This window comes from Macrobrachium rosenbergii, chromosome 42 (assembly GCF_040412425.1).
Source record: "Macrobrachium rosenbergii isolate ZJJX-2024 chromosome 42, ASM4041242v1, whole genome shotgun sequence".
NCBI lineage: Eukaryota > Metazoa > Arthropoda > Malacostraca > Decapoda > Palaemonidae > Macrobrachium > Macrobrachium rosenbergii.
In genome coordinates, this window is record NC_089782.1 from 31939236 (window position 1) to 31954235 (window position 15000).

General features: G+C 32.5%; 1 protein-coding gene and 1 long non-coding RNA gene across 2 annotated transcripts in view; both read left to right on the top strand.

Moving 5' to 3' along the window:
* The window catches only part of LOC136828157 (uncharacterized), a 6056-nt gene extending 4988 nt beyond the window's left edge, over nt 1–1068 (top strand). The window contains exon 2 of the long non-coding RNA XR_010849943.1: nt 1–1068. This exon is cut by the window's left edge and continues 287 nt beyond it. This is a non-coding gene — a long non-coding RNA (uncharacterized lncRNA).
* Nucleotides 1069–8017: 6949 nt separating this feature from the next.
* On the top strand, nt 8018–11673 carry LOC136827649 (neuropeptide-like protein 30). Its single transcript, XM_067085121.1, has 2 exons — nt 8018–8115; nt 10952–11673. Exons 1-2 carry the CDS (start codon nt 8107–8109, stop codon nt 11258–11260), a joined length of 318 nt encoding a protein of 105 aa, XP_066941222.1. The 5' UTR covers nt 8018–8106; the 3' UTR covers nt 11261–11673.
* The last annotated feature ends 3327 nt before the right edge of the window (nt 11674–15000 follow it).

Below are 15000 nucleotides of genomic sequence, written 5' to 3' on the forward strand. Positions count from 1 at the left end.
GGGGGGGCATTTTGAAGCGGTGACACAGGGGGATAATTTCTGGCATCTATTGGCATCTTATGCCCTAAAAATCTTGGCATTAAGGGCATGGTACACTTCTAGGCATCTTTTGGCATCTTAGTGTCCTAAAACTTGGCACCAATGGTGGCAAAATTGACACCATACACGTTGGCAACCGAGTGACACCACTATTTCCATCATTAATAGCCTCCGAATGAGGGCAATTTGAACCAGTAACACAAGGTGAACAATTTTGGCATCTTTTGGCATCTTACTGCCCAAAAACTTGGTACCAAGGGCATAATAATGGTGGCAAAACTGATACCACACATGTTGGCACACTTGTGACACCACTTTTGCCATCATTAATAGCCTCTGAATAGGGACAATTTGAACCAGTAACAAAAGGGGTACAATTTTGGCATCTTTTGGCATCTTACTGCCCAAAAACTTGGTACCAAGGGCATGGTAATGGTGGCAAAACTGACACCACACATATTGGCAATCTTATAACCCCATTTTTACCACCTATTAGTGGAATATTCAGTAGGGGAAATGTTTTCTAACATAGGACCCCTTTCCAGAAGAATGTCTAAATACTGATTTCAAGCAAAATCATTGCTTTCTTCTATTGCCTGAATAACATAACATTTTCTGTCATTCGCATCCAAAATACTTTGAATTTCCTTTCAGAAATTTATATACAATCATTTGTATATACCAGAGAGATGGGAATATTCATTATTTTTATGTAATCTTTCGGTGCTGGTAAACATACAGTGATTGTATGCCTGTAATTTCCATTCAGAAATCTGTATACAATTATTTTATATTTCAGGAATATATAAATATTCTTTGTTAGCTATATAACTTTCAGTGCTGTTAAAAATCTCTTAGTGATTGTATTTAGGACCTGCTTTTCATATATAAAGCTCTGTAATGCACTTCTGGGATATGTATATATATGTCTTAAATTGTGAAATCAAAGATGTTTGATGTAAATCAAATCTCTAAGTCTGCCGGATGTCCAGAATCTTTCTATACAAAAATATACACAAACAATTCATATTGGAAGATTTCATTTTATCCTTTCTGAGATTATTTCATTATCACCATTATCCATTATCATCCATTCTTATCACTATTTGATTACTATTTATGTACCTCATCTAAGCTTTATTGTAGCGTGACTATTATACGACTTTGGAAGCACAATAGAACCAAGATGGGGGAACGAAGGTTGGAATACAGAAAATTAAGTGATGAACTAATTAACTAATAAGTATATAAATTAATATATAATTTACCTTCCCACATAACAAAGCCCTTAGATATACTACTTTCAAATTCTTATTGATATACGTCAAGGTAAGTTTTGGGTACATAAACATGTCACAAATATGTTGTCAACTTATCGCCCACACATAACAAACACGCTGAATTAATATCAACAACTTATGGTAATTTTAACCTGTGCCTTAAATGGTTACCCAGCATTTGCCAAAGATTAGTTCTCAACTTTATGGTGGTTGACTTCTTGTCAACATGTGCGTGAAATGTATGAGATAAGTTTCCAACATGTATTTACAACATTTTTAACTGTAGTGTGGATGGTGAATGACTTGTTGTCAACCTTTTTGTGACATGTTTGAAATAAATTTCCAACATGTGTCTACATGTTTAATTGTAGTGTGGATGGTGGTTGGCTTGTCAACATGTTCGTGACATGTGTGAGAGAAGTTGCCGACATATGTTTACAACGTGTTTAATTGTAGTGTTGATGGTAGTTGACTTCTTATCAATATGTTTGTGAAATGTTTGAGATAAGTTACCGACATGAACTTACAAAATGTCTCATTGTAGTGCGGATGGTGGCTGACTTGTTGTCAACATGTTCGTGACATGTATTAGATAAGTTACCAATATGTTTACAACATGTTTTACTACAGAGTGGAAGCACACCTCAACCAGTTCCCAGTTAAGTCGCACACAGGATACAGTTAATTTTCCAACCACTCGATCACCTTGTAATCAGTCACAAAGGTGTCTTCAATCTGTGGAGAGAGATTGAAGTGGCTTCTTGAATTCATGAAACATAACGAGAAGGAACTGCTGTAACTTTTACGAATGCCTTCAAGGTGACAAGTTTCTGAATGGTAATTTACACGAGGGCTAAGGAAGATAAGTACAGCTTTCTCTTTACGTTTTTGGTCTTTATTTCGTTCTTCTTAATAGCTGATCTCTCTTTGAATCTTCAGCTAAAAACCCTTATTATTATTATTATTATTATTATTATTATTATTATTATTATTATTATTATTATTATTATTATTATTATTATTATTATTATTATTGGTGAAGAAATCCACTGAATTGAGCAGGTTCTCGAAAGTTCTCGTTTATATGTATATTTATAATATATATTTACACTTAACCACTGTGGATTTCATTTTAGTGATTCATGCTACTATGAGATTATTATTATTATTATTATTATTATTATTATTATTATTATTATTATTATTATTATTCAAAGAATATCAGCCAGCAAAAAGAGAGAGAGAGAGAGAGAGAGAGAGAGAGAGAGAGAGAGAGAGAGAGAGAGAGAGAGAGAGAGAGAGTTATAGGAAAAGGTGATAAATGAATAAATATGAGAGGATAAAAAATATAATCGAGTGTCTTTTCAATACGATTGTTTGGAAAAAACGAAATAGTTTTAGTTCCTCAAACAATGAGACTTATCTTAGAAATAATGAAAGCGTATCTAACCAAAAACTAAAAAAAAAAAAAATGCAACTCCCTCCATAAATATCAACCACAAAAATAAAAGAATCTTTTCAAAAGGGTTTTTGAAAGAAGCAAAACAGTTTTGGCTTCCCAAACAATGAGGTTTATCTTTGAAAAGATGAAAGTGTATTTAACCAAAAACTACAAAAAAATAAAAAAATGAGCTGAAGTTTCTTTGGCGCAATCGAGTTTTCTGTAAAGCCGCTACAGCGTATAATCAAGACCACCGAAAATAGATCTATCTTCCGGTGGTCTCGGTATAATGTTGTATGAAACTTTAACCATGGCACGGTGGTGGCTGCCCTATATCGTTGCCAGAAGCACGATTATGGCAAACTTTAATCTTAAATAAAATCAAAACTACTGAGGTTAGAGGGCTGCGATTTGGTATGTTTGACGATTGGAGGTTGGAGGATCAAAATACCAATCGGCAGCCCTCTAGCCTCGGCAGTTGTTAAGATCTGAGAGCGGACAGAAAAAGTGCGGACAGAAAAGTGTGGGCAGAAAAAGTGCGGACAGAAAAGTGCGGACAGACAAGTGCGGACGGACAGACGAAGCCGGCACAATAGTTTTCTTTTCAGAAAACTAAAAACACACACCCATTTGAAACACCTTCGGTAAATATCAACCGCAAAAATAAACGTCCCAGATAACTGTCTGAAAATTCCGAGCAACTGTTTTCGAATTCCGGTAATCATTTCGGAGCGTCGAACTTTTCGGCGCGGGGAATATAAACAATAACTCGGTTTTATGCCCTTTCTTGGGCATTTGTTCGACTTCCCTCGCTGGCAGGGTACGGTGCTAAAACTTCGACTTCATTCGTCGAAGTTGGCTGCTGAAGTTCAACCCCCACCCCTCGAAATTCGCGGCGGGTCCAACTTCATTTTGCCGTAATCGAAAAAGTTTGATTCGATTTGTGGCCCAGTAGTAGTTTGGCGGTTGCGGACCGATACGTTTGCCGAAAGAAATAAGAAGGAAAAAGATGATGATGATGATGATGAATTGTATTTGTAAAATTTGTGGGTTAGAATTCCGTCTGCCAAGAGATTAATAGAGTTGTTTGTCAATTAAGGCTTCACCAAGAGGGAAATAAAGTTTTTATCAAACAAGGAAGAACCTTTCACTTTCCTTCGTGAAATTGCCTTTATATATATTTATATATATTTATATTTATATATATATATATATATATATATATATATATATATATATATATATATATATATATATATATATATATTATATATATATATATATATTTATATATATATATACATATATATATATATATATATATATATATATATATATATATATATATATATATATATATACATATATGTGTGTATGTGTGTTTGTGTGTTCATCTATTAATCCAGCTCCACTTCCGGTAAAGGCACGAAACGACATCAGGAAAGGCTGGGCGAAGGTTGTTTACATTCCGGAAAAAAAAAACCTACGTAACCGTCCTGCCTGACTGGGTTTTTCCAACCCGGGATATAAAGTGTTACTGGAGCCTTCCAAATGCGCATGCACGGACGCACGCACGCACGCACGCACGCACGCACTCACGAGGGCATACCCACGCTGAAAAGCAAGCACCCAGGCATACGCATTTGCAAGGGATATATATATATATATATATATATATATATATATATATATATATATATATATATATATAAATATATATATACCTGTACATACAAATATACATTATACATATATATACATATATATATATGTATATATATATATATATATATATATATATATTCAATTATATATATATATGTGTGTGTGTGTGTGTGTGTGTGTGTGTGTATATATATATGTGCGTGTATTCTCTGGAAAAAAACGCGTCTCGGAAACATAATCATCAAAAGAATATTGTTTCATTCCAAAAGATTACTCGCTAAAGAATTTCCTGTTTGATTTGTGACTGAAAAAGAATGCATTATGTTAAACAGATATTTCGTTAAACGGATTAGTTTTTTTATTCACGTAATAAAAGTGAAATAAATCCTACTGACCAACACAGCGATATTGCATCATTCATAGAACGTCTACCTTGAGCTGGTCATATAAATATTCAAATTGATTTCGACTTTTTAATACGAAACAGGAAATACTTCAATAATTTTTATTCAGAATAGAAGACAAAAGTAAATAAAAATAAATGTTGCACCATTGTTAAAAGGTACAACATCTTTTAATTTTTATTTTTATTATTCGACTCCAAATGAAAATTACTTATTTCCTGTTTCGTATTAAAGAGTCGAAATCCGTGTGATAAAGCTTAATGTACTATGCTTTCACATGCTTCAAAGCAAGCATTCTGTGACTGGTGCAATACATAACTGTTTGTCTGTGGTATTAATTTCAATTTCATTACACACAAAAATAATTAAACCTCTTTATGTAGGACTACAAGTGAATATAAATAAAACCTCCTAAAATTGGTCATTTTCCAGGAATATAATAGAAACAGTTTTCAACAGATTTTAACTTAAATGATCAAAGCTGTTATGACCTTTAAAAAAATCAGTAATTTGACTATAACGTGAAATTTTGTCTGATCAGCTAATCATTTTAGAATTTGATTAACATTCTTCAATAAATGTGTTTCTTCTTATGTGTTTTTTAATTTTTTTATCTTTTTTTTTACACAGTCACCGAGCAATTACATTAAATACACATTAAGCACTTTTTTTTTTAAGTTTGACTATACAAGATTTTTACGTTAAGAAAATAATGTATGTATGTATGTATGTATGTATGTATGTATGTAATGTATGTATGTATGTAACATATATTTATATATATACACATATATATTTATATAATATATATATGTATATGTAAATAATATATAAAACGTATATACAGATATATATATATATATATATATATATATATATATATATATATATATATATATATATATATATACATATGCATATATATATATACATATGCATATATATATGCATATATATATATATATACATATATATATATATATATATATATACATATATATATATATATATATATATATATATATATATATATACATACAAATAGTATATATATATATATATATATATATATATATATATATACATACATATATATATATATACATATATATATATATATATATATATATATATTGTATATATTATATAAATATAATATATATGTAAATATATATATATATATATATATATATATATATATATATATATATATATATATACATACATGCATACATACATTATTTTTAAACGTAAAAATCTTATGTAGTTAAAGTTAGAAAAAGTATTTCATCTGTATCTGATGTAATTGTTCGGTTATTGTGAGAGAAAAAAGATAATAAAAATTAATAACCATATAGATAGAAACATCTTTGTTGAAGAAAGTTAATGTATAATATACATATATTACAATATACGTATATATATATATATATATATATATATATATATATATATATATATATATATATATATATATATATATATATATATATATATATATATATATATATATATAAACATTATATATATATATAAACTTTATCACTTTCACTATTAACAAGACCTCATTAAAACTGGATGGTACCTACCGGAGATATTTATTCACGAAAAGTTACAAGCTTTCTAGGCCTACTAGTCCTCATTGTCAGTCTACTGATACTTGACAATGAGGACAGTTAGCCCTGGAAAGCTTGTAACTTCTCCTGAATAAACTTCTTCGCTGGATAATATCCAGTTTTAATAAGGTCCTGTTAGGAATATATATATATATATATATATATATATATATATATATATATATATATATATATATATTCTATATATATATATATATATATATAGATATATTCTATATACATATATATACATATATATATATACATATGCATATCGGGCACAATCACTCATCAATTATACCCACTTTATCACCCATGAACCTGACACTTTCACTTTCATCTCCAGGAAAGGCACCTCCTTCTGGCGCGCACGCACGCACGCGCGCGCGCAACTGGGGGAAACCTGGGGTCCCGTTTAGGCCCAGGTGTAACAATCAACCTTCAATTCTGGGTCTCTTATGGGTCTCTTTCAGTTTCGGACCCTTTACCCCTGAAGCCACTTGCAAAGGTGCCAAGTCATTCAGTGACCTGACCCTTTAGGGGAAATGGGATCAGTAAGTTGACCTTCAAACCGCTCTGTGGTCAGACAGAGAGAGAGAGAGAGAGAGAGAGAGAGAGAGAGAGAGAGAGAGAGAGAGAGACATGATTTGTATAGAGTTTTGACCATATACTGTATATATATATATATATATATATATATATATATATATATATATATATATATATATATATATATATATATATATATATATTATATATATATATATATATATATATATATATATATATATATATATATATATATATATATATATATATATATATATATATATATATATAAATATATATATATATATATATATATATATATATATATACATGTGTAGTGTATATATAGTTATACTGTATATATAGATATAATATATTTAATATATATACATATATATTAAATATATTAATATTTATATAATATTTATACATATATATTTATATATTTATATATATTGATGTAATATTTACATCTATATATATACATATAGATATAAATATTATATATATACATATATATATATATATATATATATATATATATAGAATAGATATATATATATATATATATATATATATAGATAGATAGATATATATATATATATAAATGTTATATATATATATATATATATATATATATATATATATATATATATATATATATATATATATATGTATATGTATATATATATATATATATATATATATATATATATATATATATATATATATATATATATAGACACATAGATATATATATAATAATATATATAGATATAGATATATATGTAATATATACAGTATATACACATATATTACATATGGTAAAAAATCTATACAAATCACCTCTCTCTCTCTCTCTCTCTCTCTCTCTCTCTCTCTCTCTCTCTCTCTCTCTCTCTCTCTCGCTGCCCATCACTCGGAGGGGCGGGAGGTCGCACGGGCGGGCGAAGCCACGCCCCTCTCCTCGCCAGGGAGGTCATGGAAATACCGTCTTATGTCGGGGTATGCCTCCGCGGGGTATAAATACCCAGGCACCAACCGACTGGGGCAGAAAGAGCAGCCGAGCTCACTAGAAGACGGAATCCTCTTTGGAATTACAAAGTCTCACGATGAAGTTTGTAAGTATTGGTGGTGGAGCCTTTGGGAATTCTCTTCAGTTCGAGAATTCTTTTTGGTTTGGGAATTCTTGGAGTTGGAGAATTATCTTCGAGAATTCCTTTGGGAGAGTGGGATCTTCTCAGTCCGAGAATTTTTTTTGGTTCCAGAGAAGGAGTTGGAGAATTATCTTCGAGAATTCGTAATCGGTCGAGAATTCTTTTGGTTCCAGGGAATTATTTGTAGTTTTAGAATTCTTGGAGTTGGAGAATTATATTCGAGAATTCTTTATCGGTCGATAATTCTTTTGGAGAGTAGGATCTTCTCAGTCTGAGAATTCTTTCTGGTTCTAGAGAATTCCGCTTAATTCGAGAATGCTTTTTGGTTCCAGAGAATTATTTGTAGTTTGAGAATTCTTGAAGTTGAAGGATTATCTTCGAGAATTCTTCATCGGTCGAGAATTCTTCATCGGTCGAGAATTCTTCTGGAGAGTGGGATCTTCTCAGGCCGAGAATTCTATTTGTTCTAAGGAATTCTGTTTAGTTCGAGAATTCTTTTAGAATGTGGGTTCTTTGCAGGTCGAGAATTCTTTTTTGTTCGAGAATGCCTTAAGAGAATTCTTTTTGGTTTTGAGAATTCTGTTTAGTTCCAGAATGCTTTCAGAGAGTCGATTCTTTGCAGGTCGAGAATTCTTTTTAGTTCGAGAATGCCTTTAGAGAATTCTTTTTGGTTCTAGAGAATTCTGTTCGAGAACGCTTTTAGAGAGTGGATTCTTTTTTGAGTTCGAGAATTATTTTTGTTTGAGAATTCTTTATGAGAGTGAATTCTTTGTCATTCGAGAATTATTTTCCATACGGGAATCCATTTAGTTATCGGTCGAGAATTTTTTGGGTGCGAGAATTTTTCCATTCGAGAATTCTTTTCGTCAGAGATTCTTTGGGAGAGTGGATTCAAATTTTCAGAAATTCTCGACTTTCACTAAAGAGAATTTTGAATGATAGGACGCGGTATTATTGTACAGGATTATTTTAAGTTTGAATTTGCCAAAAGGTTTTACGCAACTTTACATTTTTTTACTTCAAAATCATTCCTTAATTTTGAATTTGGAAAAGTTTTAAGGAAACGCTATTATATTTCCGCTTAAAAACCATCGATTTTCTGCTTCTTACCAAAGAACGTCAACAATTTTTTATTTCTTGCCAAAGAATGTCAACAATTTGGTTTTGATCAAATTTTAAGTAACTTGCCGCAAGTCAAACGTTTCCTAAAGTATCACCCATTACAAATATTCTTAGTTTTTATCATCAACCTTTTAAATCAAAATTTTAAGTAAATATTTTCCATAAGCAAAACGTTCCCAAGTATATTTAATCTTAGCTTTTACCAACATCATCTTTTTTATCAAAATTGAAGTACCTATTTTCAACAAGCAAACCCACAAAAAAATATTCTTTTCATATATCTCTCTGCTGTAAAATCAACAAGCAAAACATTTCCTTGAAATATCAGCCATTAAAAATATTTCCATATATCTTCGCCATAAAATCAACACCACATTCTCCACATTAATGTTGTGTGCGTTTGACATTTCCCAACATATTAAAATTAAGCTGCTTTGCAATACCTAGAATTTTTTTTTCCCTACCAGGATGGGAACAGAAGCACACTATACCATCTGGAAAGGTTAAGAATGTTGTACAGTGTTCCCTCTTGCCTTCGTGCCTAAATACTTTCACTCTGGCTTTAATTATTATTATCTGGATCGCATCATTCCTCTCTTTTATTCTTCTTCCTTCTATTTCCTTCTTTTGCCTTTAGTCTGTGACGTGAGAGGAACGATTTAGTTTATTTTTGTTTTGTCTGTTTTAAGAATATCCAAAGTTCTTCTTTGCCTTCGTGCCTAAATACTTTCACTCTGGCTTTAATTATTATCATCTGGTTCGCATCATTCCTCTCTTTTATTCTTCCTCCTTCTATTTCCTTCCTTTGCCTTCCCTCTGTGACGTAAAAGGAACGAATCAATTTATTTTTGTTGTCTCTGCTACAAATATTGTACAGAGTTTCCCCTTGGCCTTTATACTTTCACTTCTGCTTGAATGGTCTCTCTCTCTCTCTCTCTCTCTTTCCTTCTCATTCCTTCTTTTGCCTTCTTTTTCCTTCCCTTTGTTACATACGAGGAGCAGGTGTTCAACCGTGTTATTTGTTGTTGCACTTTCGCTGGTTTTAATTCATCAGTGAAACTGATTTTATTTGCGATTGTCAGAAATGCCAAAACTTCACTGTTCCTTCGCATAAGTTAAGCCCTAGGTTTATCTATTTATTTATTTTATTCATTCATTTAATTATTCATTTACCTATCTATCCACTTTTCATCATTCATTATGCACTTGATGACATTCACAAATTCAAATTTCCACTTTCAATCTCAAAGAACCTGGTAATGAGAGACATCTCATAGCTTATGCCTTGGATCAATCTCTGTACTTACTTTTTCTTTATTTACTTATTCATTGATTCTTTTTTCATCGTTCATCATGCACTGTGTCAGATTTCTCTCTCCCATTTATAGAACCTCATAAGGAAAATCGTTTGGTACAACTTAATTTCAAATTCACTCAGCCATTTCTTCCTGGGACCCTGACACTCTAACGCCCCTTTGCTCTCTCTCACCTTCTGAATTTACTTATTCATTCACTCATTTTTCATCATTCATTTTGCACTTTGTCAGATTTCACTCTCCCATTTATAGAACCTCATGAGGAAAATCATTTTATACAACTTAACCTCAAATTCACTTAGTCAAATTCCTGAGACCCTAAGACTCTAACGCAATTTTTCTCTCTCCTTCTGTGCCCACAGGCTTCCTTGGTCCTCGCCCTACTGCTGGCAGTGTCCGCCCTCTTCACGACGGCCTCCGCAAACCCCGTGGCCGACCCGGAGCCCTTCAAGAAGTTCAAGAAGGGCGGCTTCGGCGGCGGCTTCGGTAAGAAAGGCGGCTTCGGAGGCGGCTTCGGACACGCCCCCATCTACCAGCCCGTCCACGTGATTCCAGTTCCCGTCCACGTCGGTGGCGGGTACGGGCATGGCGGGTATGGCGGTGGTTTCGGTGGCGGTTTCGGCGGCGGGTACGGCGGTGGTTTCGGCGGCGGATACGGCCACGGGTGGTAGATAGGCCCTTCGCCGCCGTCGCCAGAGAGAAGCTAACTAGTCAGTCATTGGCAGGAATATCTCTTGTTCTTCTAGGGAGATTGCCTCTGCGAAGGATATTCTCCGCGAATTATAATAATTCTTCAAAATGCATCGATAAAATCCTTTCGCGTATCCTATCATCAAGTTTTGGATGAAGTCGTCTCTTGTTTGATAAAATTGTATCCTAGGGATACTTGTTCTTGTCTTTTTTGGCTGTCCTTTCGTGTCATTTATTCTCCTTTTTTTTATCATTTACTCTATTTCATCTACCTCTGCCAAGTGATGTGCAGCTGAGATTCGCTGGCTCATTTCGCTGTATTTTTTTTTTTTTATGTATTTCGAACTTTCTGAAACTGTCCCGATGTAAAATTACAGTTTTTATAAATTTCTTATCTGAGTCTTTCTGTAACCTTACGTAATGTTCGTTATTGTCTTTGGTGTAATGCGGATTAGTATATGTATATATATATATATATATATATATATATATATATATATATATATATATATATATATATATATATATATATATGTATGTATGTATATATATATATATATATATGTATGTATATATTTATATACTTATGTATACCTTTGTATATATATACACATATGCACACACCCTATATACATAATACACACACACACACACACACACACACACACACATATATATATATATATATATACATATATATATATATATATATATATATATATATATATATATATATATATATATATATATGTACACACAATGTATAAATATACACTTGTATCTCTTCTGAAAATACATATACATTCCATACACTTGGCTACCACACAGGACCCTGCTTCTGTTAAAATTTGAAAACTTAGCAGCTTGCAAATAACCCCATCAGCTTAACATACAAACAACAACAAGAAGAGTGGCATTTACCTGATTCAAGATGAAACTCTGATTGTCTTCTATAAAGTTCTTGATAAAAATAATCACAAAATCTATTTCCGGGTAAAACTTTTATTACAAAATTACGTCAAGCAAAAACTGCTTGAAATCTTACCAGTAACAAGTAAAAAATGCGCCGAAGTTTCTTCGGCGCAATCTAGTTTTCTGTACAGCCCATACAGCGTACAAGCAAGGCCACCGAAAATAGATCTATCTTTCGGTGGTCTCGGCATAATGCTGTATGAGCCACGCCCCATCAAACTTTAACCACGGCACGGTGGTGGCCTGGCCCATATCGTTGCCAGACGCACGATTATGGCTAACTTTAACGTTAAATAAAATAAAAACTACTGAGGCTAGAGGGCTGCAATTTGGTATGTTTGGTGACTGGAGGGTGGATGATCAACATACCAATTTGCAGCCCTCTAGCCTCAGTAGTTTTTAAGATCTGAGGGCGGACAGAAAAAGTGCGGACGGACAGACAAAGCCGGCACAATAGTTTTCTTTTACAGAAAAGCAAAAACGAACTGAATATTTAACAGACAAGACAGGTGACATCAGCCTTAGCTATTTTGCCAATTTATAAAGTAAATAATACAATAATTGTTCAGATCCTATAAGTAATTGCTGTTTGTGCCTAGTTCAACTCGCCTTATAAACAAATGAACAAATGTTTCAAAAAATTCCAACCACTTTTGAAAAAGTTTCAAAAAATTCCAACCACTTTTGAAAGTGTTTCAAAAAATTCCAACCACTTTTGAAAGCAATATTGTTCATATCAAATAAGTGACTGCTGATTGTGCCTTGTTAAGCTGGCCTTATGAACAAATGAACAAATGTTTTAAAAATTCCAACCACTTTTGAAAGTGTTTCAAAAAATTCCAACCACTTTTGAAAGTGTTTCAAAAAATTCCAACCACTTTTGAAGGTAATATTGTTCAGATTCAAATAAGTAACTGCTGTTTTTCCTTGTTCAAATGGTCTTATGAACAAATGAACAACACATGAACAAATGTTTCAAAAAATGCCAACCACTTTTGAAAGTGATATTGTTCAGATCAAACAATTAACTGCTGTTTGTTCTTGTTCAACTTGCCTTATGAACAAATGAACAAATGTTCAAAAAATGCCAACCATTTTTGAAAGTGATATCATTTAGATCTAGTAAGTAAAAATGAACACAAAAAAATGCACAAATGAACAAATAAAATACACAAAAGTAGCCTACCACCTTTTCAAGACGATAATAATTGTTGATATGAAATAGCTATTAATTGCTATTAGATGAAAGTAGTCATACGAATGCGTGTAAAACTAAAATAAATTAATTTCATATCTCTCTCTCTCTCTCTCTCTCTCTCTCTCTCTCTCTCTCTCTCTCTCTCTCTCTCTCTCACATGTCTCATAGTGTTTCAGAATAAATTTCATCTCTTATCTCTCTCTCTCTCTCTCTCTCTCTCTCTCTCTCTCTCAAATGTCTCTTAATGTTGCAGAATGAATTTCATCTTTCTCTCTCTCTCTCTCTCTCTCTCTCTCTCTCTCTCTCTCTCTCTCTCTCTCTCTCTCTCTCTCTCTCTTTTTCAAATGTCCGCATAGTGTTGCAGAACAAATTTCAGCTCTCTCTCTCTCTCTCTCTCTCTCTCTCTCTCTCTCTCTCTCTCTCTCTCTCTCTCTCTCTCTCTCTCTCTCCCTAAAGAATATAAATCTGTCCTCTTTCTAAACTCTCTCTCTCCCTTTCACATTAAATAAGAATAAAAAATAAATATAGATAAAGTGAAATAATTATACCATCCGAATATTTCAGGTCAAGGCGAAGACTCACTTGACCCATCTGGGAAGTGTTGCAGAAAATAAAAAATCTCTCAGATCTCTCTCTAATAATTATTATTCTTTGCATGTCTCTCTCTTTCTCTCTACAAGAAAAAAAATAAAAACAGGTTTGTCCTTTTCTAAAAAGAAAAAACCCTTTGCACATTAAATAAAAATAAAAATAAATATTCCTGTGAAATAATTATACCACAAGATATCAAGGATGCTGCCACTCACTACATTCTTTTAAGAATAAAATAAAAAATGTCTGTTAGATTAGTATTCCTTACTATGAATTCATTTTAACTTTGATCTTTAATTTTAACTATCTATATATGTATGCATTGTAGAAAACAGTTTCAATTTCTGAAAAGAAAATATTATTATTATTGTCTGTCCGTCCGCATTTTTTCTGTCCGCACTTTTTCTGTCCGCACCCGAGGCTAGAGGGCTGCAAATTGGTGTGTTGATCATCCACCCTCCAATCATCGAACATACAAAATTGCAGCCCTCTAGCCTCCTTAATAGTTTTTATTTTATTTAAGGTTAAAGTTAGCCATAGTCGTGCGTTTGGCAACGATATAGGCCAGGCCAACACCGTGCCGTGGTTGAAATTTCATGGGCCGCGGCTCATACAGAATTATACCGACACCACCGAAAGATAGATCTATTATCGGTGCTTTATTATACGATGTACAGAAAACTGGATTGCGCAGAAGAAACTTCGGCACATTTCTTACTTGTATATAGGTACCAGTGATGTTGAACCTTTTATGTAAAATGGTTTGTTTTCTTTTAATGTTGATATTCATGTTGAGGTGTTCTGGGGTCATGTTACTCATTACTGAATGAATATTTAGGCGTTTTGTTATTGGTCTGTTTATTTGATGTGTGTTTTATCTTCGTTTGGTGAGAGAGAGAGAGAGAGAGAGAGAGAGAAAGAGTGAGAGAGAGAGAGAGAGAGAGAGAGAGAGAGAAAGCG